This window comes from Aotus nancymaae, unplaced genomic scaffold (assembly GCF_030222135.1).
Source record: "Aotus nancymaae isolate 86718 unplaced genomic scaffold, 86718_ANA_hifiasm-v0.15.2.pri h1tg000032l_0, whole genome shotgun sequence".
Classification (NCBI taxonomy): domain Eukaryota; kingdom Metazoa; phylum Chordata; class Mammalia; order Primates; family Aotidae; genus Aotus; species Aotus nancymaae.
In genome coordinates this window covers 8,918,796-8,946,779 of record NW_026988445.1, presented here as the reverse complement: position 1 = coordinate 8,946,779, position 27,984 = coordinate 8,918,796, and the positions used below count along the sequence as shown (strand labels likewise).

General features: G+C 45.8%; 1 protein-coding gene across 1 annotated transcript; it reads right to left on the bottom strand.

The window, feature by feature from the left end:
* Positions 1-11: 11 nt before the first annotated feature.
* On the bottom strand, positions 12-27,977 carry MTARC1 (mitochondrial amidoxime reducing component 1). Its single transcript, XM_021677368.2, has 7 exons — positions 27,706-27,977; positions 23,627-23,800; positions 17,568-17,730; positions 16,380-16,520; positions 9,225-9,286; positions 9,064-9,135; positions 12-1,108 (listed from the first exon to the last, which is right to left on the bottom strand). The coding sequence occupies exons 1-7, from the start codon at positions 27,975-27,977 to the stop codon at positions 982-984; spliced, it is 1,011 nt and encodes a 336-aa protein (XP_021533043.2). The 3' UTR covers positions 12-981.
* Between the last annotated feature and the right edge of the window lie 7 nt (positions 27,978-27,984).

The following is a 27,984-nucleotide window of genomic DNA, read 5'->3' as shown; positions in this document are numbered from 1 at the left end:
AGATCTGAAACTTACCAAAGTAGCTTCCATTTATTCACAGTTCTTAAAACATTTTTCAAGTTTAGTCGACTTCCCAATACAATCAAAGGACAAAATGGCAATAAAAGATATACTTCCTCAGATCTTAGTGTTATACAATCAGTTAAAAAAACAGATATTGGGTTTTAAACAAACTGACATATGCTTTCCTCTTCTCCCTTTAAAGGTTTTCAGTACTCTATTTCAAATCACCAAATCACGTTTCTTCTCCTCTGCAGACTTCAGAACTTTCACCCTGAACTGGAGAAGGAGCACCCAGGCATGAGCTGAGGGGAACGGCAAGGATCCGGGAGGCCTCCGTGACTACACAGCTACCCCGCTGAGCACCTTTAGGAAATTCAGGGCTGTCTGAGAAGCAGCAGCGCCAGATCCAGGATCTATGGAAAATTAGTATCTGCAGTGCTTCCTGAAGCTCGGTTCTTTATTGCCATCTCAAAAGCTAGCCCAGGGCTTGAGAAGAAAAGGGAAGTGACATTCCATCCATATCTGGGGAGCTAATTTTCATTGCATACCTCATGCACAGGGGTAAAAACACATTCTAGGACATTCTTCCGGCCCACCCACTCTTCCTCTTTCTCTTCTTCTCTTTCCCTAATGAGTGGTAGTGACAGGATGAAAGTCTGCACTCTTGGTAGATAGATGGAGAAGCAGGAGAAAGAACTACTCCATAATCACAGTTAAATAATCACATAATCCGAATCCTATCTTGTCATTTAAGTGACTCACTGAAGTCCTACTAAGTTATCGAGACTATAATCCTTTGCTTTGTGTACTGGGGCATTGAAGCATTGAGACACAAGTAGTCCAAAAGAGGAAAAATGTGAAAATCACAAATTTAAAAAAAATGTTGAGGTCTCAGTTCTGAAACACCATGCTTCAAGTGTTGTCATTTTTGAGGGCATTTTAAAAAGGCGTCTAATATTCCAGGACATATGGTTCCCATTACTGGCCCAGCAGGTACACAGGGTCTCCCACTCTGATGGTCCCTGGGTTTTCCAGAACAAAATACTGCCCAAAGAGTGGTGATTTTCCATATAACTTTCGTTCTGAAGGATCACACTGGTGATAACTGCAATAGGAAAAGATCATGATGAGTCACAGCCAAGTGGACGCAAGAGCTCAACAAGCACGTGGCTTCCATCCCACACAGTGCTTCCGCGTGCACAGCTCCAGAGGGCACCATCCCATCAGAGCCTAACAGAACAGCGCCTCCTGGAGGGGGCAGTGGACAGCCTGCTCAGCAAACAACTACAGAAGCATAAGCAATGGCCACATCCTCACATCTTTTCTCTACGTTCACGTTCACCCTTTTGGCATTAAGATATTAGGTACTCAGTATGTCTAGACATACTTTGTCATCTTCCTTTGCCGTAGGCATCTTTCCCCCGTCGCCTCCATGTCTGTCACCTGAACCACCGTCCTAGCCGTCGCTTGGGCTGGGAGCCCATCCTTTATACCTGTCCTCCCTTCCCACAGCCTGTCCACAGTTGCCCAGTCCCAAGGTTCTTCCTGCACAGCATCAGTTGACTTGGCTTGCTTTTCCTCGTTCCCACCATCACGATCTTGCTTCCAGCATGCTCAGACTGTTGTAATAACTTCTTAACCAACCTCTCTTCCTCTTTCTCTACCCGTTTTCAATTCATTGTTGACGCTGCACTGTATCACTGTCTTAACTGTACCCTGTCTTATCATTCCTAGGCTCACAAACCTTCCACGGCTCCCCAGTACCTACAGAATAACATTCCAACTCTTCAGCCTGGTGTGTAGGGCTCCACCTGGTCCCTGCCTGCTTTTTCAAACCTGTTGCCATCTGCTCCTTACCTGCACCTCTGCAGCTTTCTGCTGGGCTTCACCTTGCTTTGCATTTTACTGACCCAGTGAGTCCTCTGTGATTCCTGTGGGATGCCCCTCCTCCAGATCCTCATCTTTAGAATTATACCTGCTTCAAGTCTCAACTCAAATACCACATCTCCCAGGAAGGAAGCCCAGGATCCCCCAGTCACGAGTAATTCCCCCTCCTCAATTCTCTTTGCCCTTCCAACACTCACATGTCTTGTCCTGTAATGTCAGGGCACAAGTTTGTCTATTCTACAAGGCAGAGTCCCAGAGAACAGGAACTGTGATTAATGCCCTTGTACTGCTCACGCCCAATGCTGGGCCTCCTATGTCACCTGTGACCCCCCATTGTTTGCTGGATGGATTGGTATGCTCACAAGTAAAACCATCTGTCAGAGACAGTAGATATATGAATAGTTTTGTCCAGTAGAAAACTCAAGAAGCCACAGGGAGAGGGCACATGAGCAGATGTGTGGGGCTAACATGGCAAGATTCTTCCCACCTTCCCCACTGGGAAGAAGTTAACCTTCAGTTTTTTATTGAATCTAACTCTAATTTTACATCATTTTTATATTTAAAACATTTTTAGATAAATCATCCATTTCATTCTGCCTTGCTTTTTTAAAAAGTGACTGCAACAACTTAGTTCTAATGTTGTTCTTCAAATCAAATGGCTAAGGAGAAAGCAGAGAGTCAAATCTAAAGCCCCCTTCTGGAGACCGGCAGCTCCTTCCCCAGACTGTAAACATCCCGTAGGCAGCACTGCGTCCGCTTTGTTCCCTGTTGCATTCTCATGGCCTGGAACAGTGCTTCATACATACACAGTAACCACTCAAAAAAAAATATTGGTTGAACAATGAATGAACAAACAAATGAATGAATGAATATGATGAGCTGCTGACGCAGGCTTCCCTGCCTTGCCAAGAGTAGTTCCTCTCTCTGTAATCAGGTTTCTGCAGTGACCTTGGACCTGACAAGCCCAGGCCTCTCTCCTAGCCTGGCTCTCCTCTGTCAGCTTGCAACACTCATGACATTCTCGGATCTATGTGTCAGAGGGTGGCCTCTGCAGGAACAGGGGACACATCAGCGGCTTGTATGGCTTGGGATTTCTGTTGCTGCCAAGCTGTGTAGTCTAGAGTCCAGGCTCTCATTACCTTGGGGAGAAATTGAGAGTCGGAGCTCTGTGTATCACACATGGAGAGTTTACAAGGAACTTTACACAAATTATCTCTTTTAATCCTTACAACTTGCCTATGTGGGAATTCGTCTCTCTACATTTTACAGTTAAGTCTCAGGGGAGTAACAGACTTGCCTGAGATCACAGATCTAAGGGGTTCAGCTGGGACCAGAGCCCAGGCCTGGCTGACTTCAGAGTCTGGTGGACTCTTCCCACCCAGGATGTAACCTTGGTCATCGGCATCCTCCTGAGTACGCCCACAGGCCTGAGAAGATCTGAGGGTCTCACAATTTAGTCATCTACACAAATCTCTAGCCACTTACAGGTTTTACCTACCCCCTCCTGCTAACCACACACATACACTCACTCCCCAACCAGGTCATGAGGAGCAGAGGACCCTAAAGAGGACCTCACCCGGCACAGCCTCTCTAAACTGCACAGATCGGGCTCAGGGAGTTGCTTTGTAAAAGGGCAGGTGTGGTCACCGGCTCCCAGGCGGCAGTCCACTCCGCTGTCTAGGAGGAGAAGTGGGAAGAGCTATCGGAGTGGAGAAGTGGTTCTCGGCTCGCCAGCCTGCCAGGGCTTCCCTACAGCTGCCTGGTTTTGCTGCGGGCTCCCACCGCCGCCTGCACCACCTCCTGGTACTGCTGCTGCTGCTGCTGCTGAAGCCGCCTCCAGGCTGTGGGAAGACTCAACGATGTCACTAGCGGCCCCTTGTGGCACTAAGAGGTATTGCAAGAGGCCTATGAAAATTTGTGTGCACACCAAGTCTAACAGACAGAAAGAAAATAGTGTTGTTTCATACATGGGTCTTCTGTGATTTTTTTTTTAATATATGACTTTTCATGTAGGTATTCCTGTTGGTATGAATAAATTACAAATTCATGTAAAATCTTTCTTAGTGCACTTTCTCCTTAAATGAATACGAAACATAACTATTCTAATGCAAGAAGCCCAAGACACTTTATTTGGCTTAAACCGATGTCTCCATTATTTGCAAGGTACAATGTAAACGGAAACACTTTGTTACCTTTAAAGTGCTGTGCACCGCGGAGGGCTGCTCCTTGTTTACACTGCCTGGGTTACTCATTCACTGGTCAACGTCCAGGTCATGACTCCAGGCAGTCTCTGCTCACTGCCCAGTCCCACCACTGGTGTTCATGGGACCATAAGTCACCAGGAGCAGAAGCCATTCCTGACGCCTCATGACTGCCTATCTCTATGGCCAGGTTAAGAATTAAACAGCGTCGTTAATCTCAACACTTTGGGAAGCCGAGGCAGACACATCACCTGAGGTCAGGAGTTCAAGATCATCCTGGCCAACGTGGTGAAATCCCATCTCTACTAAAAATACAAAAGTTAGCTAGACATAGTGGCACACGGCTGTAATCCCAGTTACTCAGGAGGCTGAGGCATGTGAATTGCTTGAACCCGGGAGGTGGAGGTTGCAGAGAGCCGAGATCATGCCACTGCATTCCAGCCTGAGTGACAGAGTGAGATTCTGTCTCAAAAAATAAATAAATAAAATAAAATAATTAAACGGCATTGTGAACACTCCAGAGGGAGGTCCCACACTGAACCTCCAGAGGCTGGCCACTGGGCAAGTTCGTGCTGGGTTTCATTTAAAGCAGCCTCTGAGAACGGGAAGAAGTGTCGTCAGGCTTCTCCTCCTCTCAGAAGGTGTCAAGTTTATAAACAGGGACTCTCAATGACCACCGCTTACATGGTCATTGTGTACAGTATTTTTTTTTTTTTTGAGACTGAGTTTTGCTCCTTTTGCCCAGGCTGGAGTGCAATGGTGTGATCTTGGCTCACCACAACCTCTGCCTCCCAGGTTCAAGCGATTCTCCTGCCTCAGCCTCCTGAGTAGCTGGGATTACAGGCACCTGCCACCACACCCAGCTAATTTTTTTGCATTTTTAGTAGAGACAGGGTTTCTCCACGTTGATCAGGCTGGTCTCAAACTCCCAACCTCAGGTGATTCCCCTACCTCAGCCTCCCAAAGTGCTGGGATTACAGGCTTGAGCCACCACGCCCAACCTTATGTACAGTATTCTATCATCAATAAAAAAAAATTCCTATTTCTTGCCTTATTCCAGTCTCCAGAAGAGGCATTAGAAGTCCAGTTTATACCAATAAAGAAACTGCGACTTGAAGAACCTAAGTGACTTCTCAATCTCACACAATTAGTAGGTGACACAGCTAGAGAGGGGTGGAGGCTCTGTCTCCTCCCATGGAGTCACCACCGCTATATCCTCTGTGCTTAGCTCAGCAGAGCACAGCCTGTCACAAGTGGCTGCTGGCAAACATCATTACTGTCATGGTATTCGTGCATCCAGCAAACCGTTGTTTTGAGTACCCATGCAGTAATTGTGCTATATTCTTTCCATTAGGGGCAAGATGTCATGGAAGCAACAATGGCAGGCCAGTCATTCAACCATGGGGATCAGTGTGTACATCACTTTCCCTTAAGAAAGAGAAGAAAAATTCCATTTTCATATTTTCCTGTTAGCAGACAGGCCTCCACTGTGCTACCCACTGTGAGTATTTTACAAAGGCTCCCCTGTGCCCCTGTATTTCTTTGTCTTGCACTGTGGTGCCACCCGGGCTCTGCCTATGGGGGACTAACATCAGCAGGCAGGGCTGGGCAGGCAGAGAGGTCTCCCAGCTGAGTACCTGCACTCCAGAAGCAACCCCAGCCATGGGCACCATGCGTACCTGGAGGCAGAAAGCGGTGCGGCTGCGAGCAACCTGCCCGACAGCAGAGACGCTGTGAACACCACTGTTTGCTTCCCTACCCATGATTTATGGGATGCAGCCGGGACTTTCTCTTCCCGATTTATGACCACCTGTCTTGGGAAGAACATAAATTACACATCCATGGCAGTTTAAATCTCAGTAAGAGATAGGAGAAGACACCTAGGCTAGCTGCACTGTCTCCTGGGGTATTAGAAGCAATTAGGGCCGGATCGTTGGGTTGCACAAAGCCTGCAGAAGATCAGGGGGGTGTGCTGGCTCCTTGAGCCCCCCACCTTCCCGCCCTCACTCTGTGTTTAGGGTCAATTATCCTCCTTCTATAAACACAGGCTCCCAGTGGAGGAAGGGGGGCGCTGAAGATTCAGAGAACAAGCCCAAACACACGAAGTGCTTTGCGGAGGCTGTTTCTGCAAGAGCATAAGCCTTCTAAATCCAGAGGGAAAGACGCCCCACACCGAGCAACACGCTGGGGGAAAGAGAGAGCAAGATGGACAAAAAAGGATGACAGCCAATTCCCCAAACCATTTGGCTGATTTACACAGAATCATCTATTTCTGTCCTGCCTCCCTTATTTATAGGGAAGAACACTCAGGGCCTGAGTGGGGGTGGGGACAGGAGGGGACGTGCTGGTGAGCACAGCAGTTGGTGTGCTGCAGAGCCAGGTCTCCAGGCTCCCAGGCCAGGCTCTTCCTGCTGGCCCACCCTGCTTTCTGCCCCTTGTAGCTCCTCTGTAGCCATGGAAAACATAAAGACTGAATTCTGGTTTGTTCTGACAGTGAGTGAGCACATTTCAAAGAATAACTATAACGCTGCTCCTCCCATCAATGTTCCATCACACATACTGACATTTCCCCCCAAAATTTTACTATGAAAATTCTCAGACAGGCAAACAGTAAGATAATTTTACAGCAAACACCCATTTACCCAGTGCTCGAATTCCACACTTAACACTTGACTATATTTTCTTTTTTTTTTTTTTGAGACAGAGTCTCACTCTGTCACCCATGCTGGAGTGCAATGGCACAATCTCAGCTCACTTCAACCTCCGCCTCCCGGTTCAAGCGATTCTGCCTCAGCCTCCCGTGTAGCTACAACTACAGTGCCCACCACAATTCCCAGCTAATTTTTGTATTTTTAGTAAAGGCAGGGTTTCACTATGTTGGCCAGGCTGGTCTCGAACTCCTGACCTCAAGTGATCCGCTCACCCTCAGCCTCCCAAAGTGCTGGGATTACAGGCCTGAGCCACTGTGCCCGGCCTTGACTATATTTTTCTTATCACATACATATCTATCCATCGATCTATTGTATTGTCTTTTTGCATTTCCAAGTAAGTTGCAGGTATCAGTACGTTTCACCTCTGAACAGTTCAGCTTGAATATTATTACCTAAAGTAAACAACATTATTTGCTTTTGTTTTTTTTTTTGAGATGAAAGTTACATGGAATGAAATATACCAATCTTAAATGTTCCACAGTATTAGTTTTTTACAGAAAACTTGTTAATGTTTTGAGTATTGAGAAACATCCCTCAAAATGCTGGGATTCCCTTAGGCTGGTCTGTAGCCCCCTCTTTGAATGTTGCTGCAAATCCGCTGTCGGAGCCAGGTAGAGAGAAGCCGCTTGCTGTCCACCTCAAGGATTCCTTGAGTCCCACAAACCCCCTTCTCTGTAACTCCCTCCATCAACCCTGTTTCACTACCCTGCTGACCGCTGTCTCTGCCAGGTGGCTTAGGCCCTGATGGCCACCTGCCGACCTTGCAGCAGCCTGGCCCCTACACTGGGGCTCATCTCCTATTGGACTACAGGTGCTGGCCAGAGAGGTCAGGCCAGACAGAGCCTCATGCTCAGGTGACAGCTGGGATGACAGCCCTCCAGCCCAGGGCTTCAGCTTGCCCAGAGAGGGGGCCAGATCTGGGACAGTAGAATTGTCAGGGAGGGATTGGTGCTGATCAGAGAAGACTGATTTGCCCCCAAAAAGGCCATGAACTTGAAAGGAAGGGAGGCAGGCAGCCTCATGTTACAGGGAGTGAGTCCTCCTCCACAAAGCCCAGCACAACCTCTCTATCATGTTCTCGTTCATGAAGGTTTTCATGCAAGATAGTCACACCTCAACTGCATTCCTTCCTCAAAGTTCCCAGGACTCTCCCTTCTACAAGTTCCACCTGGGGATGACAAGTCAGGACTAAAGACAAGGAGGGGTCTCAGGGACTATAGAGATGAGACCTGACACCCGGTCTGTGACTCAGCATTCAATGTCAAAGGGACCAATGAAGAGAAGCACCCTTAGTTCGTTTTCAGAATTTCAGCAATTTCCTGGGTCCCAAATGTGTCAGATAACAGCACTGAAGTTCTTGGATACTAAACTGTTATTGTTGCTGTTTTAGCAAAAGTAATGCAGAGGAATTATAGAAAGTTTAGAGCCTACATATAAGAATAACCTTTTTCCATAATTCTATGACTGTACCCAAAAGATCACCTCCAGTAACACTTTGTTTTATCTTCTTTCAGCCTTTTATCTACTCATGTGCATTTATGTGTTTTTTAAAAAGTAAAATCAAATAAACAGAAGTGAAAAAGTAAATTGTGCTATTTTATAATCACCTTTGTAAAATCAACATGGTATCTTGACTCTCTTTACACACAATGTAAAATGATTCTCAGTACTGTGTCTTTCCCTTAAAATTTTTCCTTAAGAAATTTTAAAGTAAACATAAACGTAGAATAGTGCAATAAACCCCCACATAATTATCGCCCAGATTCTATTTATGAAGATTGTGACACATTTTTTAAATATATTCATCTGTCCTTTTTTTCTTCTTGCTAAAATAATATATAGCAAGTTCCAGATGCCACATCACTTCACTCCTACACACAGACTTCAATCAGCCTCTCTAAAATATATTGACATTTCTTATATAACCACAATGCCGTTAGGACACCCAGTACATTTTTTGGTATCAGCGAACACTCAGCATATGATAAAATTTGCCCAAATATGTCAGCAATTTTTAAAAATTGATTTATTTGAATTATGAATTCTAAATGAAAAATCAAATTATTTGTTTAAGCAGACATGCTGGCACCCAAAACACCTGGAAATGTTTCCCAAATTATCTCATTAATGGGACCCCCTTGAGCTTCAAGACTATGTGTGTGGTGTTTTCACTGCTTCCTCATATAACCATTAAGCAACAAGTATTACTTCCGTTCCAGGCACCTAAGTCTGAGGACGGGACCCCGTCTGCACAATCCTACCTCTTCAGCGTTTCCAGCGGCTCCTTCCTGCTCATGACGCCGGTGTCTGGGTCCACTGTGGTTAAAATGCATCTGGACACACACAAAGAGCATCATAAGGGGGACAGAGCAGAGTGACCTTATCCCCACCCCCACCCCACAGGGACAGGAAAGCACCTTACCTGGAACAAGCCATCACCCTTTTCAGTTCCACGTCACCAATAAGAAGCTCGTCCCAAGAATCCTGGGGGACAAAGCACAAACTCCCATGAGCATCTCTGGGCCCTGGCCCTGACACGTGTATGGGGACTTCCCAGGAGCCCTCGGACCTAACGATGTCACCTACATCAGCGACGGCAGCCTTCTGTTCTCCCCCAGCCCTGTTCTGCCAAGCCATACCTGTATACCTTCATGTTCCCTCTCTCTGGCTTTGATATGCCAGTTCATTCCCCTGAGATGAGACGCTCTCTCTCCTCTCACTTACAAAACTGTCATGGAAACTCACCTCCCTCAGGGAGGCTCCCTGACCATCCCACTTGACTTCTGGTGGGGGGTGGGGTGCACAAGGTGGATGGGGTGAGTGGAAGTGGGAGGATTACTCATTACTTCAGGTTGTATCAGATCCCTTCGTGCCTGCCTGAAGTTTTATGGATTAATAGCCTTAAGTTACATGGATTCAGAGCCTTAAGTCATTGCGCATGCGCACGTCTCCCCTGGCCAGATATGGACACATCAGGAGCCGGACCAGCGGCCTCACTCCTCTTTGATCTTTGCTGGAGCGTTTATGAAGAACAGCCAGGGGAACTCTGCAGGCATTGCCTGTGGGTTGGGTCAGTGGAGCCCACTTTCCACGACAAACCGCATCAGTGGACCATGCCCCTGAATCCAGCAGCCGAGATAGGCTATCCATACATGGAACGCTAAAGATCTTCTATTTTTAAGATAGAAGAAGAGCTACAGTGGGAGCTACAATTCAAGATGAGATTTGGGTGGGGACACAGTCAAACCATATCACCAACGAAAGCTCCAAACTGCAAACTGGACCAAAAAATAGCATTATTTTTAAGAACGCTAAAAATACTCTATTTTTAAATGTCAGAAATGTTCACAAAAAGCACTCCAAGGCAGCACGTTATGTTGGTTTAACTGTGCAGTCAATACTTAGGACTCTGGGGATTTAGAGGCACAGCTCTCCAGGCTGGTCTGGTTAGAGGAAGTTTTATGGAATAGATGAGATGCGTGCTGAGCCTAAAAGAACAAGCACGAAAGAAGAGTAAGGGGACTCCAGGCAGAGGGGACAGCAATCAGAAGGAAGGGCACCGAGGAGACAAAGGACATTTGATTATAGTCCTGACCTTCTTACTCTCAGAGAGAAGTGCCTGCCACACAAGGGCAAAAGGCAAAGACCTGGAGTTAAAAAGCAAACTGCCTTGTCCTTGGTTGATCATGAGCTGATGGACAGTTTCAAGCTCAGAATTTTAACTCCAGTAGTGTGTGTTATTCTTGATACATGTGCCGCCGGGGTTTTGTTCTGTGGTAAATCATAAAATGGGTCTCAAGTGCCTATTTTCAACAGTCCAGAAAACTGGACACAGCGAATTAGCACAGCCACAGCCTGTCCTGTAAACATTTCTCCACAAGGGGGCACTGTGGCCACAAAAACACATAAAGGGTACAAAAGGAGAGAAATGAGGGTTCCGCTTGGGGAATTAAGTTATTATTAATTAGAGAAATACTTCCAGAGCCCCATCTATGTCCAGTAAAAACTACTGGGAATTGAGTCATAAGCGATGCCGAGCCCAGGGAAGTCTTCCTTCAGCACCTGGAGGTGACCAGTTAAAACAGGACAAGCCTGGTATGGGAGAGGTGCAGAGCACAGTGTGGCTTCAGAGAAGGGAGGGGGTGCCTTGAGGTCCAGCCATCAGAGCAAGCTTCCCAGGGAGGGGGCTTTTAATCCAGGCTTTTGGAGAAGGTCAGGAGTTTTAAGTGGGGAAGGGAGTTAAGATTCTCAGGGACCAGGAAACAGCAACTATCTGTTAGGTTCTTGGTCCAGTTTGCAGTTTGGAGCTTTAGTTGGTGATATGGTTTGGCTGTGTCCACACCCAAATCTCATCTTGAATAGCTCCCATAATCCCCATGTGTCCTGAAAGGGACCCAGTGGGAGGTAACTGAATCATGGGGGCGGGTCTTTCCCGTGCTTTTCTTGTGATAGTGAGTAAGTCTCGTGAGATCTGATGGTTTTATAAAGGGATTTCCCCTGCACATGCTCTCTTGTCTGCCGCCATGTAGGACATGCCTTTGCTCCTCCTTCGCCTTCTGCCTTCATTGTGAGGCCTCCCCAGCCATGTGGAACTATGAGTCTGTTAAACTTCTTTTTCTTTATAAATTACCCAGTCTCGGGTATTTCTTCATAGCAGTATGAAAATAAACTAATACGGTTGGTAATAAAGGCCAGAAAAGCATGCTGTGGCGAGGTTACGGAGGAATGTAACGATTGAGTGGGAAGTTTGGACCTATGCAACGTGGAGAGCCACTAAAGGCTTCTGAGCAAGAGTCGTTACAAACTTTTAGAGCGGGAGAGATCACGCTGATCAGCTCTGGGATGCTTGGCTGTGGCGATGCTCAAGAGGGAATACTCAGCGGTCCAAACTTGAAGGTCAGATATGGCTGGTGGCTGAGAACAGAAAGGGGAGCAGACATGGCTGGGACTGGGAGGAAGACAGCAGAGGAGGAGCCAGGATGAAAGAAAAAAACGTGCTGCCCTGGATAGAAACTGTGAAGTCAACAGGAGTTTAGGGGCTGTAATCCCAGCACCATGGGAGGCCAAGGGGGGCCTGAGGTCAAGAGTTCAAGACCAGCCTGACCAACATGGCGAAACTCTTTCTCTACTAAAAACACAAAACTTAGCCGGGCATGGTGGCGTACTCCTGTAATCCCAGCTACTCAGGAGGCTGAGGAAGGAGAATTGCTTGAATTTGGGAGGTGGAGGTTGCAGTGAGCTGAGATCACACCACTGCACTCCAGCGTGGGTGACAGAGTGGACTCTGTTTCAACAAAAGAAGAAAGAATGAGTTTGGGGAGGTGGAGTGAGAGTGTAGGAGCTAGGGAGGGAGCACATAAGTCCCAGTTTCTCCATCAACCAGCAGAGAATTGGAACTGTGGCCCAGCACTCCAGAGGGGTTCAGGATGGGCATTTGAGGGACTTATGTCGGGTGATAGAGGGTGACGCTGCAGGAGATAGAGTGATCACCAAGAAGGGGAGAGAAAAGGGTCAAGGCTAGAACTTTTGGAAGTAAGGAACAAGGACAAACAGCAGAGAAGCAAGGGCCGTGCAGCCAAAGGAGAAACGTTTCAGTCAGTAGCGCCCATGGGTCCTCAGGGCGGGGCGGTGGCGACTCAGAAAAGGTCGCTGACTGTGGCAGGTGGGGTGGGTGTTGACTGTGGCTTTGGGGAGAATCGAGGTGTAAGAACTGAATGTGAGGAGTGCAGATGATTAAGTAAAGCAGAGAAAAGTGCTGAGAAGGTAGGTTCCGAGACGAGGAGTCAGTCTGCTTTCCAGAAGCTTCCGTGCAGGTCCTCGGCCTTCCTCCACGCTAGCCTCCTCTCCCAGCCGCATGCTGGCCCTGCCTGCTCTAATCCTTCTCCAGGCTCCTGACAGAGGCAACTGTGTATTATGTAAGTCGGACTCTGTCACTCCCTGGCCAAAAATCCTTCCCAGACCTCCCAAAACCTGACACAAATACCTGTGTTCTCAGCTCCCCTCCTCTCCTGAGCCCCAGTGCCGTGAGGTGGCCGTTCTCTCATGCCTTCATAGCCCTGTGTATGCACCCCTCCCTCAGTGCTCCCCTCCTCCTGGACAATACCGATCTGGTCATTCATGTCACAGATAATTAGTGAGCACCTACTATGTGCCAGGGGCTCCTCTGGGGCCGGAGCTACAGCAGCCCCTGTCCTCAAGGAGCTTGCAAGCATAGGGGAAACAGACAATACACTAATACCTGAGTGCACACACTTGTTAGATGGGGGTATGATGGATATGACGTGCTGTAGGGGGCTGGGTGAGTGGGGTCAGCGAAGGCCACAGCAGGGGGTGAAAGAGGCACTGGAGCCATGAGGCATGTGAGGGAAGGTATGCCAGGCAGAGGACCCGGCCGGGGCACAGAAAGGAGGCTGGTATGGCTGGGGCAGAGTGAGACCGCAGAGGGGAGTAAGAGGAGAAGCTGGCAGCCGGGAGCTGGCAGGGTACAGGTCACATTAGGCCCTCAAGGCCATCCATAAGGACCCCATCCTTTACTTGAAGAAAGGTGGAGAACCCCGAGAGGGCTTTGAGCGGAAGAGTCACATGATATTACTCACATCAGCAGGGTTACCTTGACGGATGCGCTGAGAACAGCCCATGGACGGTGGCAGGGCTGGGGCAAGGACAGGGCAGGGAGACCAGTGAACCAGGCTGCTGCAGCACCCGTGGTGACTGCATCCAGGGAGAGAGGGGAGCGGGGAGGAGGGCCCAGCCACCAAGATTTGTCAACTGTAGGAACAGGGGGTGTGAGAGAAAGGGAAGAGCAAAGGGTGGTTCGCAGTGTGGAGCCTGAGGCAGCAGAAGTCAGAGCTGCTACGTGCTGAGCCGGGCGAGACAGGTACAGCAGGCTTGGGGTGAAACCTGACCCTCAATCTCAGACATCCCGAGCTTGGATTTGACATCCACGTGGAGATGTGGAGAAGGCAGGGGAAAGCTCTGGTGGAAGGATATAGTTGGCATCCTCAGGGCAGAGAAGGTTTTGAAAACATGATTTAAAAAAAAGAAAAGAAAGAACAGATCAGAAAGGTGAGTGCAGACACATGAGAAAGGGTCTGAGCCCGGAGCCCTGCGTGCCCCAGGCTTCAGCTCACCCCACACCGCAGGCATTAGTCACATCCCCATGGCTGGCTGCTCGCCACCCTCCTGGTCATAGCTCACTGGGCTGTGACTGCCTGTCACAGCCTATCTGACCACCCTGAGCTCCTTAGGAGAAGCACGTGCGTTTCTTCAATCCTTGTTCCCACATGTCTGTCCAAGCACATCCACACAGGGGCAGCAACCCACTAGCTGATGAGAGAATTACTAAACACCAGCCCGACCCAGCCACCATTGTCACTGCCCAACTCCACATACAGAATGTCCTCAGTTAGGAAACACTCAGAGACAGAGAGAGATACAGGATTTTAGGGTAAGATTCAACTGAAAGAACTCTCGGAGACCTGAAGTCCAACCCTGGACCATCTCCTCCTCTCCTCTCATCCGAATCTTACTGTCACAGCATGACCCTCAGTGCACAGACCACCCCGAAAGCTGAACGTCGATCATGGGGAGAAAACTGGGGTCTGAGCCAAGCTCCCAGGAGTGAAACTCTTCCTTACCCCTCTGTGGTACTTAATGTCCTAGGACTTTTCCACACATTGTCATCAATCTTGATTCTCACAGCTCCCATCAGGCGAGGGACCCATTGAAATTGCTCACGTTTTACGACTGCAGGAAGCAGAGGCCTCGGCGGGCTCGGTGACCTGCCCAGGCTTATAAGGTCAGTTGCCGAAGCAGGCGGATTAGAATCCAGCTATCCCAGCCCCACATATATCCCCTAGAATTCTCAGAGTTCCTCTGGGCTTGTAGAGTTGGGGTTCAAAACCCAGCCCCTCCTTGCTGTGGTATAACCTAGGGCAGGCCACCTCGCCTCCCCAAGACTCTCTCTTCTCTCCTGTGAGATGGAAATGACAACTTTACCCTGCTGGGCTGCTGTGAGGCATAAAACGGACAACATCCTTAAGTGCAATACAAGTATTCGTTTAAAACCCTCCCCACTCATTTCTCCTTTCCTGAGAAGGAATGCTTTAAGGAGAAACGGCTCTCCTGGCCATAGCTGGCGGGAAGATGAATATCAAGTAGATGGTCAAACGCAACCAATCACTGATTATTTTCCTGTTGTCTAAGCCAAGCTGTGCCTTTCCATGCCCAGGAGTAGGACGTGCAGAGCTCCCTTGTCACAAAGAAGCACCTAGAGACGCCCAACCCAGGACCGTGGGGGACCTGACACAGTTCACCCGCCTCACACTAAAAAGTTCTTGCCATCTTTAGAAGAAATGCCACGCTTGGAAGGCTGGAGCAATGAGTATTTTATATAAAGCATTAGAGATGGATTCAGGTGTACTTTTATTACCTTCCATCAGCTGACATTGCGTTTATACAGCTCATAAATTACATTATCCAAATTGATCCTTCAACAGACCTTTAAGGTTACTCTAGGGAGAAATATGATCACCTCATTGTTCAGGCAAGGAAAATGGGACTTGGCGGGGCTGCTCAAAGGCGTGCAGAAGCCAGCACGGAAGCTGAGACCAGGCGTCACATCCTCTGGTTTGAATGTGGGAATCAAACTCTTAGATTACTTCTCTTTCAGCACAGTTTTGCCTCCATACAGCAAAAGTGAAGAACAGAATTGGTTCCTCTGAGTATAAAACATTAAATAAAACTCAGTTGCTTTGACTCCATTTTTCCCTGTTACATAGGAAATGGGCAGACGTAAGAATCACTGTGATGTCCCCTTTACCTCTCCCTTCTCAACATAAACACAAGGCATAACCAGAGCTCCTGAATTCCTAGCTGGGGGCCAGGGTTTCTGTTGAGCATCCACAGCTGGTGGGCACTCACCAAGCCTCTAGGCCACCAACCTCTGCCTTCCTGGGAGCCCAGGGAGAGAATCAGGTTAAACAGCCGAGGCTATTTATTACAAAGGTAAATTTGCTGCCAGAATCACGTGGAATCCTGGAAACCAAGCCTCAGGGCTGTGCAAGCTAAGTCACCATGCAGACACCGAGGGCAGATGGAAGGTGCCACTGCAAGCGTTTTGGGGCAGTGCCATCAAGCTTAGGAGCAACGACCTCTCCCACCCCACCCAGCAGCCACGCAGTAAATGCCTGTCTTCTCCTAGGGAGCCACCTACTAAACAGGAAGACCATCCTTTCACAAGACAGGAGCCCACACTTTGTTCCATGAGCCACACGGATCATATAGTCTGTGTAAGCAAATTCGGCTCAACAACGAATCTGCCGACTCAGAATTCTCCTTAGAAGCCTCAGATCCTGAACTGCCTCCCTGATGACAGTCTTGACTCATCAATATTTGTATGCTCCACACAGAAGTCTGCACTTACTAGGTGCTCAATAAACCTAAAAATCAAATTGTTGTGTATTCCAGAGTCAATAAATAATGCATCCTTCGGAATCATCTAATCCACTGTCAAAGACTCTCATACCTTGAAAAAGAAATCAAATCCAAGGAAAGATGCAAAGGGGCGTATCGTTACCTCTGCATAGACGTCGCATCCTGAAATTACAATATCGGGCCTGAAGTTGGTTACTTTAACTTTCTTCTCTAGCCTGGAGTTGAGATCCACCAGCGACGCCTCGGAAAGGATCATGAATGGACTGGCGTCTGAGTAAACAATCTGATAAGGAAATAGACATTGTCATAACGTGGCACACCAACTTTTCAGTGGTTAGGTGTGCTTGGCTCCTAGGAATACCCTGCACACTCCACCCCACCTCACACAAAATGTTTCAAAGTATTTCTCTAGTTCTTTTAATAGAAGTCACTGTGACTCAGAAGCTTTAAATAGCCTTGCAGATGGCAGGAACTGCATGGTGGAAAGAAAGAACAAGGACTCAGGATCAATCCCAGAGCTGCCATGAGGCATGTGCCCTTGGGGACATCACTGCACCTATCTCAGCCTCCAATTTCTCAAATGTTTCATAAGGTGGTTGAGTTTGATGACCTCATTATGTTTTATTTAAATGTTCACTAATTCCATGGATACTTATTTGTATGCAACTTACAAATTAATATTTACGTTGACCATAATTTATGCATTTGCTCATCTATTTATTTATTTTGAGACAGGGTCTCTTTGTCGTAGTGCAATGGCGCCATCACAAGTCACTGCAGCCTCCACTCTCTGGGCTCAAGCGATCCTCCTACCTCAGCCTCCTTAGTAGCAAGGACTACAGCATAATTTTTTTTACGGTGACAGTAAAAGCAGTATATGGTGCTGCCAACCCTGCTTGTATGATGAATCATTACAGCTTTAGGCCATTAAGGCTGATCATTTGAGTCTGTGTATCTCTATACCCATGCCAACTTGCACAACTGGAATCTGAGATTCAACTGCAAACTGTAAAATTTCTGGACTCCATGTGCAATTACAGAACGGAATTTTAAAAAGACACTGGTGCAGAAGAGTTTTGAAACCCTCCTGGCACCAGAATGCTTTCACAAATAGGAAGCTACATGCTCAAGGGCAAAAATTCAAAAGTCCCCCAAATGAAGAAACAAATAACGCTTCCAAGGGAAGGGCTTTATTTCTGCCTACTGCTTGTGATCTGAGCTACCAGACGGCTGCCCCGAAAACAGAGCCGAGGTCATCAGAGATGCCGCCTGTGCCCCTCTGGGCTGGGGGCAACTGCTTTCCACCCATGGAGTCAGCCAAGCCTCTCACCTGGTCTTTGAGCCGGAACAAGTCTGCTATTTGGTGAGGATGTCTCGGTCGCATGTGAGGCTCGAAGTGCACCAGGCGGTAGGGCTGTGACTTCAGGAAGCTGGTTATCCACTGGGCGGCGGCCTCACCACAGTCCCTGCCCTCGATCTCCAGGCCGTGCACTCTGCAGGGATGGCAGGGGCAAAGGGCAGGCATGGCTTTGAAAATCCGAGCACCCTAACATGTCCCAGATATATCAGAAAAGCTGCTCCTGGCTGTGACATTACTGTCATTTCTTAATTACCAGAAGATGTAATTTTAGTCCTGGCCCTGCCTACAAACCTGCATAAGCCCACATGAAAATGAAAGAACCCCTTAAGCCTTAGCTTTCTCCATTTTAAAAATCAAGTAATGTATAGCTGTGTCTCCCTACCTGGAAAGAATGCAGGGAGGATGAAATGAAATAATATATTTGGAAATGTACTGAGTTCTCCGGAAGAAAACTAATATGTCATTATAAAGTAAACAGGCTGGGCACAGCAGTTCATGCCTGTAATCCCAGCAGTTTGGGAGGCCGAGGCAGGCAGATCACCTGAGGTCTGGAGTTCGAGACCAGCCTGACCAATCCCATCTCTACTAAAGATACAAAATTGGCCGGGCGCGGTGGCTCAAGCCTGTAATCCTAGCACTTTGGGAGGCCGAGGCGGGTGGATCACGAGGTCAAGAGATCGAGACCATCCTGGTCAACATGGTGAAACCCCGTCTCTACTAATACAAAAAATTAGCTGGGCATGGTGATGCGTGCCTGTAATCCCAGCTACTCAGGAGGCTGAGGCAGGAGAATTGCCTGAACCCAGGAGGCGGAGGTTGCGGTGAGCCGAGATCGCGCCATTGCACTCCAGCCTGGGTAACGAGCGAAACTCCGTCTCAAAAAAAAAAAAAAAAAAAAAAAAAAAGATACAAAATTAGCTGGGCATGGTGGCACGTGCCTGTAATCCCAGCTACTCAGGAGACTGAGGCAGGAGAATCACTTGAACCTGGGAGGCAGAGGTTGTAGTGAGCCGAGATCGTGCCATTACACCCCAGCCTAGGCAACAAGAGCGAAACTCCATCTCAAAAATTAATTAATTAATTAATCAAACTCAGAATTACTGCAAAATCTGGTTCACCCAGCTGAATAGTGACCAGAAATCTTTATTCACAGACCTGGCTATACTTTGCCAGTATAGTAACAGCAACAACGTGAAAACGTTCTATAAAGTCTAAAATGTTACAGATAACAATGTTATATAAAACAAACATTAACAATAATAGTCTATTTAATAATGACAATAATCATCTACCGGATTTGATTGCTAGTAATTACTTTGTAGGATTTGAAGTTCCCGGTCTTCAGCACATAGTCATGTGCAGGGCTGTTTGATGTTATATGAATTTCTTTCTCTATGTTATAGAGAGGAAATAAATGATATGGCGTAGGCCAGTGTTTCACAAAGTGCAGGACCATTACTACTGCTGGCTTTCAAGATAACTGTAGCTGGCACCTGGGTACAGCGTTAAATAACAGTGAATTGCACAGAGAGAAAGTGATTCTTTTCAGTTTCATGGTAATAAACCCCCTACCTTTTAGCAACACTTGATAATCACCTCTTTTAACAAAGAAAGAACACAAGTTAGGTTCAGAGACCTCTGCAGGCAAAGTAATGTTTTAGCACATTGAGTGTTTGTTACCTTCTGGCAAATTATATAGGTAGCCATATAAAGTTTATAAGTAGCCACATAAATGTATATATAAAACCATACATATAAATTATATAGGTAGCCATATAAAGCCACATACCTGACAAATTATATAGACAGCCATCTAAAGTTTCCTTTTTAAATAAATGTATTTAAGTTTTTAAGTGGAATCAATTTAAAGAAAAATATTAAGTAAATAAGAGTACAGGTGGCTTGCGGTTTGGCCTGGATCATGGTGATGCTATGCGAATGCCTGAAGTCTGAGAAGGCTGGGACATCAAGTAACCCTATCTGCGTGGGCATTTCATTTCCACAAATGACTGGCTCCATGGCCTTGGTGATAGTTTCTTATTCTGAGACACAGTTTCTTTATGAATAAAATGGGGATAGAAGCACAACTTTGTTGTGAGGATTAGGAACAATCCAGAAGTCCCCAAACAATTCTTAGGGCTGAACCCAGCCCTGAGCATAACCTTCTCAGTAGGTAGTAGCAATGACTGACAGTCCCCCACCCAAGTTATTTCAAGCTATCTTTGTATAGTTACTCCAGAAATCAAACATTTAATCAAATAAAAGTACCCATTCTCTACTAATAATGTATAAATGGAGTTTTATATTGTAAAATATATTGAGTATAGTATCCTATATATTTTTATATTATTTTATTGCTTTTTATCTAAAATGAGAAATTATTACTGTCTGGGTTACATTAAGCAGTGAGATTAGTGTATTCAAAGTTTTCATAAATTTTTTAGAGCTTTTTATAGAAGTATAACACTCATGTAGAAAAGTGTACTGCTGTAGTATATGGCTTGATGCCTTTTCACACACTGCCATCTGCCATCCCACCCATTCTAAATTGACTTCCTGAGCATCAGAGGGCTGAAATATATACGCAAGGCCTATGGAGTAATGAGACCATTTACAAATACCAGGAGTGTCTGTCTTTTCTGGATCAAAATAAAACATAAATAAAATGAATAAAATAAACATACCCAAATTCATACACCCAGGTGGATATTACCTTTCAGAGCAGTCACCTTGGGAAGTAACCATTCTAAGCTAATATTAATCATATCTGCTTATTACAACTTTTAAGCCTAACTTCATTTTTTAAACCCCCAAAAAAATGGTCCTATATATGCTGATCGTCTTCTTACTCACAGGGTTTAGCTCCAAATAATTGTTTTACTTTTCCCAAAAATCAAATTCACCAGTTCTAGAACTGAGTGTATTTGAGGGGCTTAGCATCTATGTGTGTGTGTGTGCAGTTTAATGTCTAAAATACTAATTTCAGAAGCATCTTGTGAAATAGCAGCATTACCAAAAATCTATGTATGGAGACAGCCTTGAAGGTCATCTCCTTGTTAGATGCATCTTTGCTGATGCCTATGCAAAAAAAAATCAGTCTCCTTTCCCCAGAGTCAAACTCTTACAGCCCGTCAAGGCACTCTCTCAGTCTCAACCTGCCATTCGGCAGTCCAGGGCTTCCCTTAGTTGCTCTTACAGGAGGGTGGGAGGGCACACAGCGAAGGAGGTGGACGGGAAGGCTGCTTTGACTCCTTAGGGCTTCAGGTGGCAACAACTAGTTTTACAAAGTCAAAGCATTTGCATCTATATTGGGCTATTTAAACATCTGCCCAGTTAATCTGACACTGATTTCCATTGCAACTTCTATTCCTAGATCCTGGGGTTCAGGTTCATAGTCACTCAGAACTTGAGGTTCTATTCAACAAATAGAATTTGTTCTGTCTTCTTCCTGCTCCTCCCACATTTATCCTGAGTTCTGATTGGCCTCTGCTGTATCTTGGCCCCAGCACTCCACCTGCACACTGTCTCAAAGAGTGCAAGCAAACAAATAAAAAATAAAATAAAATTCCAAATGCTCCTATATCTTTTGACCCTTTGACAAAGATAATGCAGGCATGGTTTGAGGTGGTGTGAGGTTTGAGGTAGTTTGCCTGAATAATCCATAGCAAAAGGCCTTAATTCTCTGGATCTTATTAGTAGCAGGCAAGGCTTGTGAGAAGGTCAAGTAACAACTTTGACCATGAAAACAGGTGTACTGCCACTGATCACGACCTTCTGAAAATGACTCCAGAGCCCCAAGAACTCATCAGAAATCTTTAGGAAACTGTGGGCTGAGATTACAACTCCCTCATAAGAGGATAGGTTGGGTTATCAAAGGAAACTTGAATCCAGAAGATCCCTGGAATCTTTGCTTGAAGAGTCTGTATACTACTGTAGCATTCTAAGCCTTTTCATTTTGCAATTTCCAAGCATGCCCTTGTTCAGTCTTTTGGGCATGGACCAAATGCCCATATGGGACTGTGAAAAAAGTTTCCACACAATTTCAAATAAATGAAAAATTAAAGAAAAAAATTAACTATAGGAAAATACGGGTAAGTATCTAACCATGGCAAATAAGCATAAACCAGGATATAGGCAAATATGACATAAAAACTACAATAGAAATATTTAAAAGCTTACCTCATTCAGGGAAAAATGCAAATTAAATTAACAAGAAATTATCATTTTTGCCCATAAAAATGACAAAATATTTTTTAACATAATGGTTAAAACACAGTTGGTAAAACCATTCTGCAAACAATTTAGCAAGATGTATCAAAAGCCTACATAATCCATATTCTTATTTCAAACAAAACTACTGCTAGAACTTTTTCCCTTATGAAATGACAAATGATATGAACAAAGAGTTATGCCAAGATAGTCATCACATTCTTCTTCATACCGGGAAAAGAATTAAGACAATCAAAATGTTTAATCATGGGGCAGGTTAAAATGCATTAGATGATACCCACAAAATGAAATATGCCAACATGAAAAATGGTATCCTTGAAGATTTTTTAACAATATGAAAAAATACTCAACATATCAATTTAAGTATATAAACAATATTCAAGGCTTTGGGGGCTTTTTTTTGTATTATTTCAATTTGGTTTTAAAATAGTAGGCATAAAAACAGAAAGAAAATATGCCATAATATTAATTACAGTTATCACAGATAATTGTTTGTTTGTTTAAGAGAGAGTTTTGCTCTTGTTGCCCAGGCTGGAGTGCAATGGCGTGATCTCGGCTCACTGCAACCTCCGCCTCCCAAATTCAAGTGATTTTCCTGTCTCAGCCTCCCGAGTAGCTGGGATTACAGGGGCATGCCACCAAGCCTGGCTAATTTTTGTATTTTTTGTGGAGACAGGGTTTCATCATATTGGTCAGGCTGGTCTCGAACTCCTGACCTCAAGTGATCCGCCTGTCTTGGCCTCCCAAAGTGCTGGGATTATGGGCATGAGCCACCATACCTGACCACAGATAGTTTTTGTTTCTTTCTTTTTTTTTTTTTTTTTGATATTTCTCAATTTTTCAACAATGAATAAGTACTACTTTTATAATCTGAAAAACCACCAAATTTAATAAAAGTATATTATCATGTTTAAAACTCTAAAACGTAGAAATTGTATCAGTATTACATTTTATGAACTTTTCAGTGTCTTTAGACATTTTTCAGATGACTACATTTTTTGAGGTGATACTATTTTTTATGATAGGCTATAAACTACATGTAACATTCACACTGCATTTTTACTCCATATGCAGAAACTATAACAAGAATATAACTGGACCAACTTTAATTTTCCCATAATAAGATAAGAAATCAACTCTAGACATGACTTCTTAGAGGCAAAGCTAGTTTTCCCAGAATTGCTTCGTTGCAGCCCTTCTGATGTTGAGGGTAGGGCTTCTGTATAGAGCACACTTCCGGGTTGCACCCCAGCCTCACTCTGACACCGACCCCTGGGCAGCCGCTGGCCAGATCACTCTTCTAGCTGTAGCTGCTCTTTCTTATTTTGGAACTTCCTTTCATTAGAACTAAATAGCAATCTGCAACTCCTTTCCTAACTCAGATTCAGAAGGTACCCACTTTTTCCAAGCAAAGTAAGAAAACTTCTATGAGAATACATAGATCGAATCTCCACCTCTGCTAGGACACTGGCCCCCACCACTCCAACCCCATTTTTGTGCTTGATCTTTGGGTGGTAGTATTTTTCTCTAGCTGAGATGTCAATATGCTTTTGTTCTCATGGTTTTCTACATAGCACTTTTATGTCTGTCATCTCCACAACACAAGTTTCTGAAGCTGCTTCCTTCTTTCTCCTACCTTTAGATCTTCATAATGTTGAGGATTTGGCCCTGCATGTGGTACACATGCAATCGATGGTTCATTGTTGAAATGTTTCTCAGGATCCCCTCTAGAGTTTGTACTTTCTCAAAATTGCATGACTATTCATTCACACAAGGGCTAAGACCTGCCCTTCCCTTACCTGCACTTGCGCACTGTATTCGTGGTGGGCATTTTGATTGGCAGTAGCAGGTCCTTTGTATAGGCTGCACCGAGAGTCAGGGTGTCACCATCACAGGTCAGGGAAATCAGGACCAGGCGAGGTTCCTGGCGGGCAGTAACCATGTTTCCCTCCTGGTTGATCACAAGCCAAAACCTGTCATTTTCAAAACACAGGATATGTGTGAACCGTTATGACAGGAAGCCAGACTCTGGGGGAGCTTCAATTAGGCACTGATATCATCTTTGATTTCTTCCCCATAAGCCTGGTGTGTGGGAGTTTGAGTGTGTCTGTCCTAAACATCAAACCAGCACGACTGAGTCTGTCACTTAATTTCAAAGGGTTTAATAACCACTCAAGCATCCAACATATATCTGTGGAACAGTTTGAGCTCCTTGATGGCACAGAAATCAAAGATGTTAATTGTATTTTCATCTCAATCTCCAGAAATCCTGATCGATTTCATCAAACATGCTCCAAGCAGATGACAAGAATCGATTTTACAGGAAGACTTTAAGGGCAGGAGGAAACACAGGATCTGGCTCCAGGTAGACCAGGTAGGCAGTGGGCTCTTGTCAATGGAAATAGAGGACTGCTGCTCATAGAGTTCACAGAGCATGGAGTTTAGCTGAGCAATGTACAGTGCCACTTACACTCTGCCAGTTCCACCTCCCCAATCTTTTAAAAATTGTTATGTTTCAATATTCAGTGCTGTGCAGTCTGTAATTTGCTAAATGAGACAGTATTTTTTTTTCTGGCCCAGTATTGCCCTTATTTCTCCATTTATCTTTTTTCTAGGAACTGCCCGTACACCAGTATGTAGTTCCTAGAAAAAAGATAAATGGAGAAATAAGGGCAATAGAGAGAGCCATTTCCAGAACAAGAACAACACATATTTGTAGATTATCTCTCAGCTACCAAGGAAGCAAAACATACTGGCATTTCAATGATTTCAGTACACACTGATCAAATGATTACAATCGTAGAAGTAAGCGTGTGCTTTTGAGATTTCCAGACGTAAGAAAAAAATATGGCAGATACTTTAGATCGTTCAAGATATTTCTTGCATCACTTCCAGCGGGTTATCATGGTTGAATTGCTCAACTACACTAGAAAAATATCCTTAGTATAAGCCCTTTCCCTCACTGCCCTTTTATCAGACTTTGCTTCCACACACACAGGGGCCTCCCCTGCCCCCAATTCCTTGGGACCAGCCCGTGAATATTCTCTCTAATATTCTTCCTGGTAATGGCAGTTTAGATCTTTCTAAAATGCAAATCTAACTTTATCACCCCCTCATTCACAATCTCTCCGTGGTTCCTGCTTTCAGGATAAAACCAACTGTTAAGCAAGGCGTGCACAGCCCTTCATGATCCAGCGGCTGCTCCAGCCATTCTTACCTCCCCAGGTCTTCACACAGACCAGCCTTTTATATATGTATTTACTTATTTTAATTGCAGTAAAACATATATAACATAAAATACCTAGCATATTCCTATGTATAGACCCAAAAGAACTGAAAACAGGAACTGAAGCAGACATTTGCGTATCAGTGTTCACTGCGGCTTTATTCAAAATGCTCAAAGGTAGAAACAGCCCAAGAGAATGGAATTTTTTAAAGGTGATTTTAACCATTTCTGAAGTGTATGATTCAGTGGCATTAAGTACAGTCACAGTGTTGTGCAACCATCACCACTATCTGCAAAACCTTTTCATCAACCCAAACAGAAACTCTACCAATTAAGCAATAGCTCCCCATTTCCCCCTTCCCCTAGCCCCTGGTAACATCTAATCCACTTTGTCTCTATGAATTGATCTACTAGACATTTCATATAATCAGAATCATGCAATACGTGTTATTTTGTGTATAACTTATTTCAATCAGCATTATGTTTTCCAGGGCCGTCCATGTTACAGCACGTATCAGAACTTGATTCCTTTTCATGGCTGAATAATATTCCATTGTGTGTATATCGCACATGTTGTTTATCCACTCATCCATCAATGGACACTGGAGTTGTTGCCACCTTTTGTGAATAACGTCATAATGAACATTCAACATTCAATGCTGCAAAGAACATTCATCCTATTTATGTCCCAGTTCCTTTTGGTAAATACATTAGAGTAAGCCTGTCCAACCCGTGGCCCATGGGCCATGTGTAGCACAGGACAGCTTTGAATGTGGCCCAACACAAATCAATAAACTTTCTTAAAACATTATGAGTTTTTTTGTGATTTTTTTTTTTTAGTTCATCAGCTATTGTTAGTGTATTTTCTGTGTGGCCCAGGGAAACCAAAAGATTGGACCCCCACCTGGCATAGAGTCCCCAGCCCTTCCGCCAGCATACCCCATCCTCTCAAGCCGAGTACCTTTGCTCAGCTTATTCCCTCTCTAGAAAGTTCTTCTCCTAACTTACCCAGCAAGTTAGGAATCATTTTCCTGTTTTTAGCTCAAGCTGTTACTTCCTCTCTGAAGTTGTCCCTGACGGCCCCAGCCAGCTTCCAGCACTGTGTCCTCTATGCTCCCTGGCACTGTCACAACCTCTGTTTAGTCAGTTATCACCTAGGACTGGAAGCCAGTGTTGGCTTCTCTTGATCACACTTTTTGGGAGTGTGTGATGATGAAAATAAAGCATTTATCATAGTGTCTGTTACAAAGGCCAGCTCTTCTTACCATCTATCGTAATATGAGCTCAAAAACTGCTTTTGAATCTATGTAGTAAATGCCAGTGCCCTTTGCCTCTGGGGCCTACAAAAACTAATTCAGTAAATTCTATCACTTTTCAGAGCCTTCTATAGAAAACATGGAATATTTAGGATTCTTGGCTTCCTTCCTGAAGCAAAGATGCATGCATCCATCACCTTTTAACTATGTCATGAATTGCTCTCTCTCTGGGGAGCTGGTAGGAGAAAGGTTACAGCTCCCATCCGTCCTCTGTTACTTGCTGAGCTGTGAGGGCTGCTCTGGAAAAGAGTTTCAAGTGTAGCCTCACAATGAGTCCCGGAGCTGGTCTGAAGCCAGACCCCAAAGAAGACAAAGCGGCCGGCTCCCGGGTTTTGCAACCTTCGCTGAACCCCAGGAATTTACGCAGCTTTCAGAACCCAGACAGGACATTAACAAAATCACTCTTCACAACGCCCTAGTGTGCTAAAGAAAGTAAGAGTCCTGGTCCCGCTGCTGTGTGGCTCTGAACTCAGTTTCTTTATCCACAGGAGTGCTTGAGAGAATTGAGGAAAATGGCATTTGCAATGGCCCCCTATTTATTTTATTTTATTTTATTTTATTTTATTTTATTTTTTGAGACGGAGTCTCTGTCGCCTAGGCTGGAGTGCAGTGGCGCGATCATGGCTCACTGCAACCTTTGCCTCCTGGGTTCACGAGCTTCTCCTGCCTCAGCCTTTCGAGTAACTGGGACTACAGACGCACGCCACCACAGCCGGCTAATTTTTGTATTTTTTTTTTTATTAGAGACGGGGTTTCACCATATTGGTCAGGCTGGTCTCGAACTCCTGACCTCGTGATCCACCCGCCTCGGCCTCCCAAAGTCCTGGGATTACAGGCGTGAGCCACCGCTCCCGGCCAATGGCCCCTTTTACGCTGCAAGAAGGGATTCGTTAACTGCTGTCATTACTATAATGAGGACTCCGTAGAGCTTTCCCCAAGATCTCAAGAAAGTCACTCGAAATAAAACGACCAGGAACCAATCCCTTTAAACTGGCCGCCACCGCTACATGGAGATTAAGAAGTTTGCTCACTGGCAGACACCTGGGAGCGACACCACACCTCAGCAGGAGCACATGACGCCAAAGAGCCAGTGGGAGGTGGAAATCCGCCCACTCCAGGAAAGCGGGTTCACGCGCTCAGAGTCCCAGAGCCCCGGGGTCTGATGTAGGGAGTGAGGGTTCCTTTTTCTCTTTGGCCTTGTCTCACCCAGCTCCCAGTTTCTTTGTAATGGGAGGAAGGAGCTGTCAGCAGACTCTGCAGACCTCCCCTGCGCTCTTCCCTTCTCACCCCCGTGCCCGAGCCGAGCTGGCGCCCCCGTCCCCGCGCTGGGCCGTACCTGTCCCGCAGGTTGCCACTGCGCAGCCCCAGGGCGGTGCACTCCGCCTCGCTCACCGGCACCCCCTTGCAGGATTTCACCGGGTAGATCCAGAGCTGCGCCACGGTGCCTACCTGCTGCAGCCGCTGCCAGCGCCGCCTGGGCCAAGCGCCGCGCCAGGCGACAGCCCCCAGGGCCACGGAGGCCAGTCCCAGCGCGGCGACCCGGAGCCACCCGGGCCGGGGCCGCGCTAGGACAAAGCGGGCCAGCGCGGAGGAGCCGGTCGTGCCCATGGCTGGC

Bases quoted from the DNA above. Each gene is read 5' to 3' on its own strand.
- MTARC1 (XM_021677368.2), bottom strand. From the start codon at position 27,977: ATGGGCACGACCGGCTCCTCCGCGCTGGCCCGCTTTGTCCTAGCGCGG. The intron at 9,287-16,379 runs GTAACGATACGC...TTTGTCCCCCAG, and splicing joins GATGCGACGTCTATGCAGAG to GATTCTTGGGACGAGCTTCT. The intron at 9,136-9,224 runs GTAAGGTGCTTT...GTGTGTGTCCAG, and splicing joins AGGGTGATGGCTTGTTCCAG to ATGCATTTTAACCACAGTGG.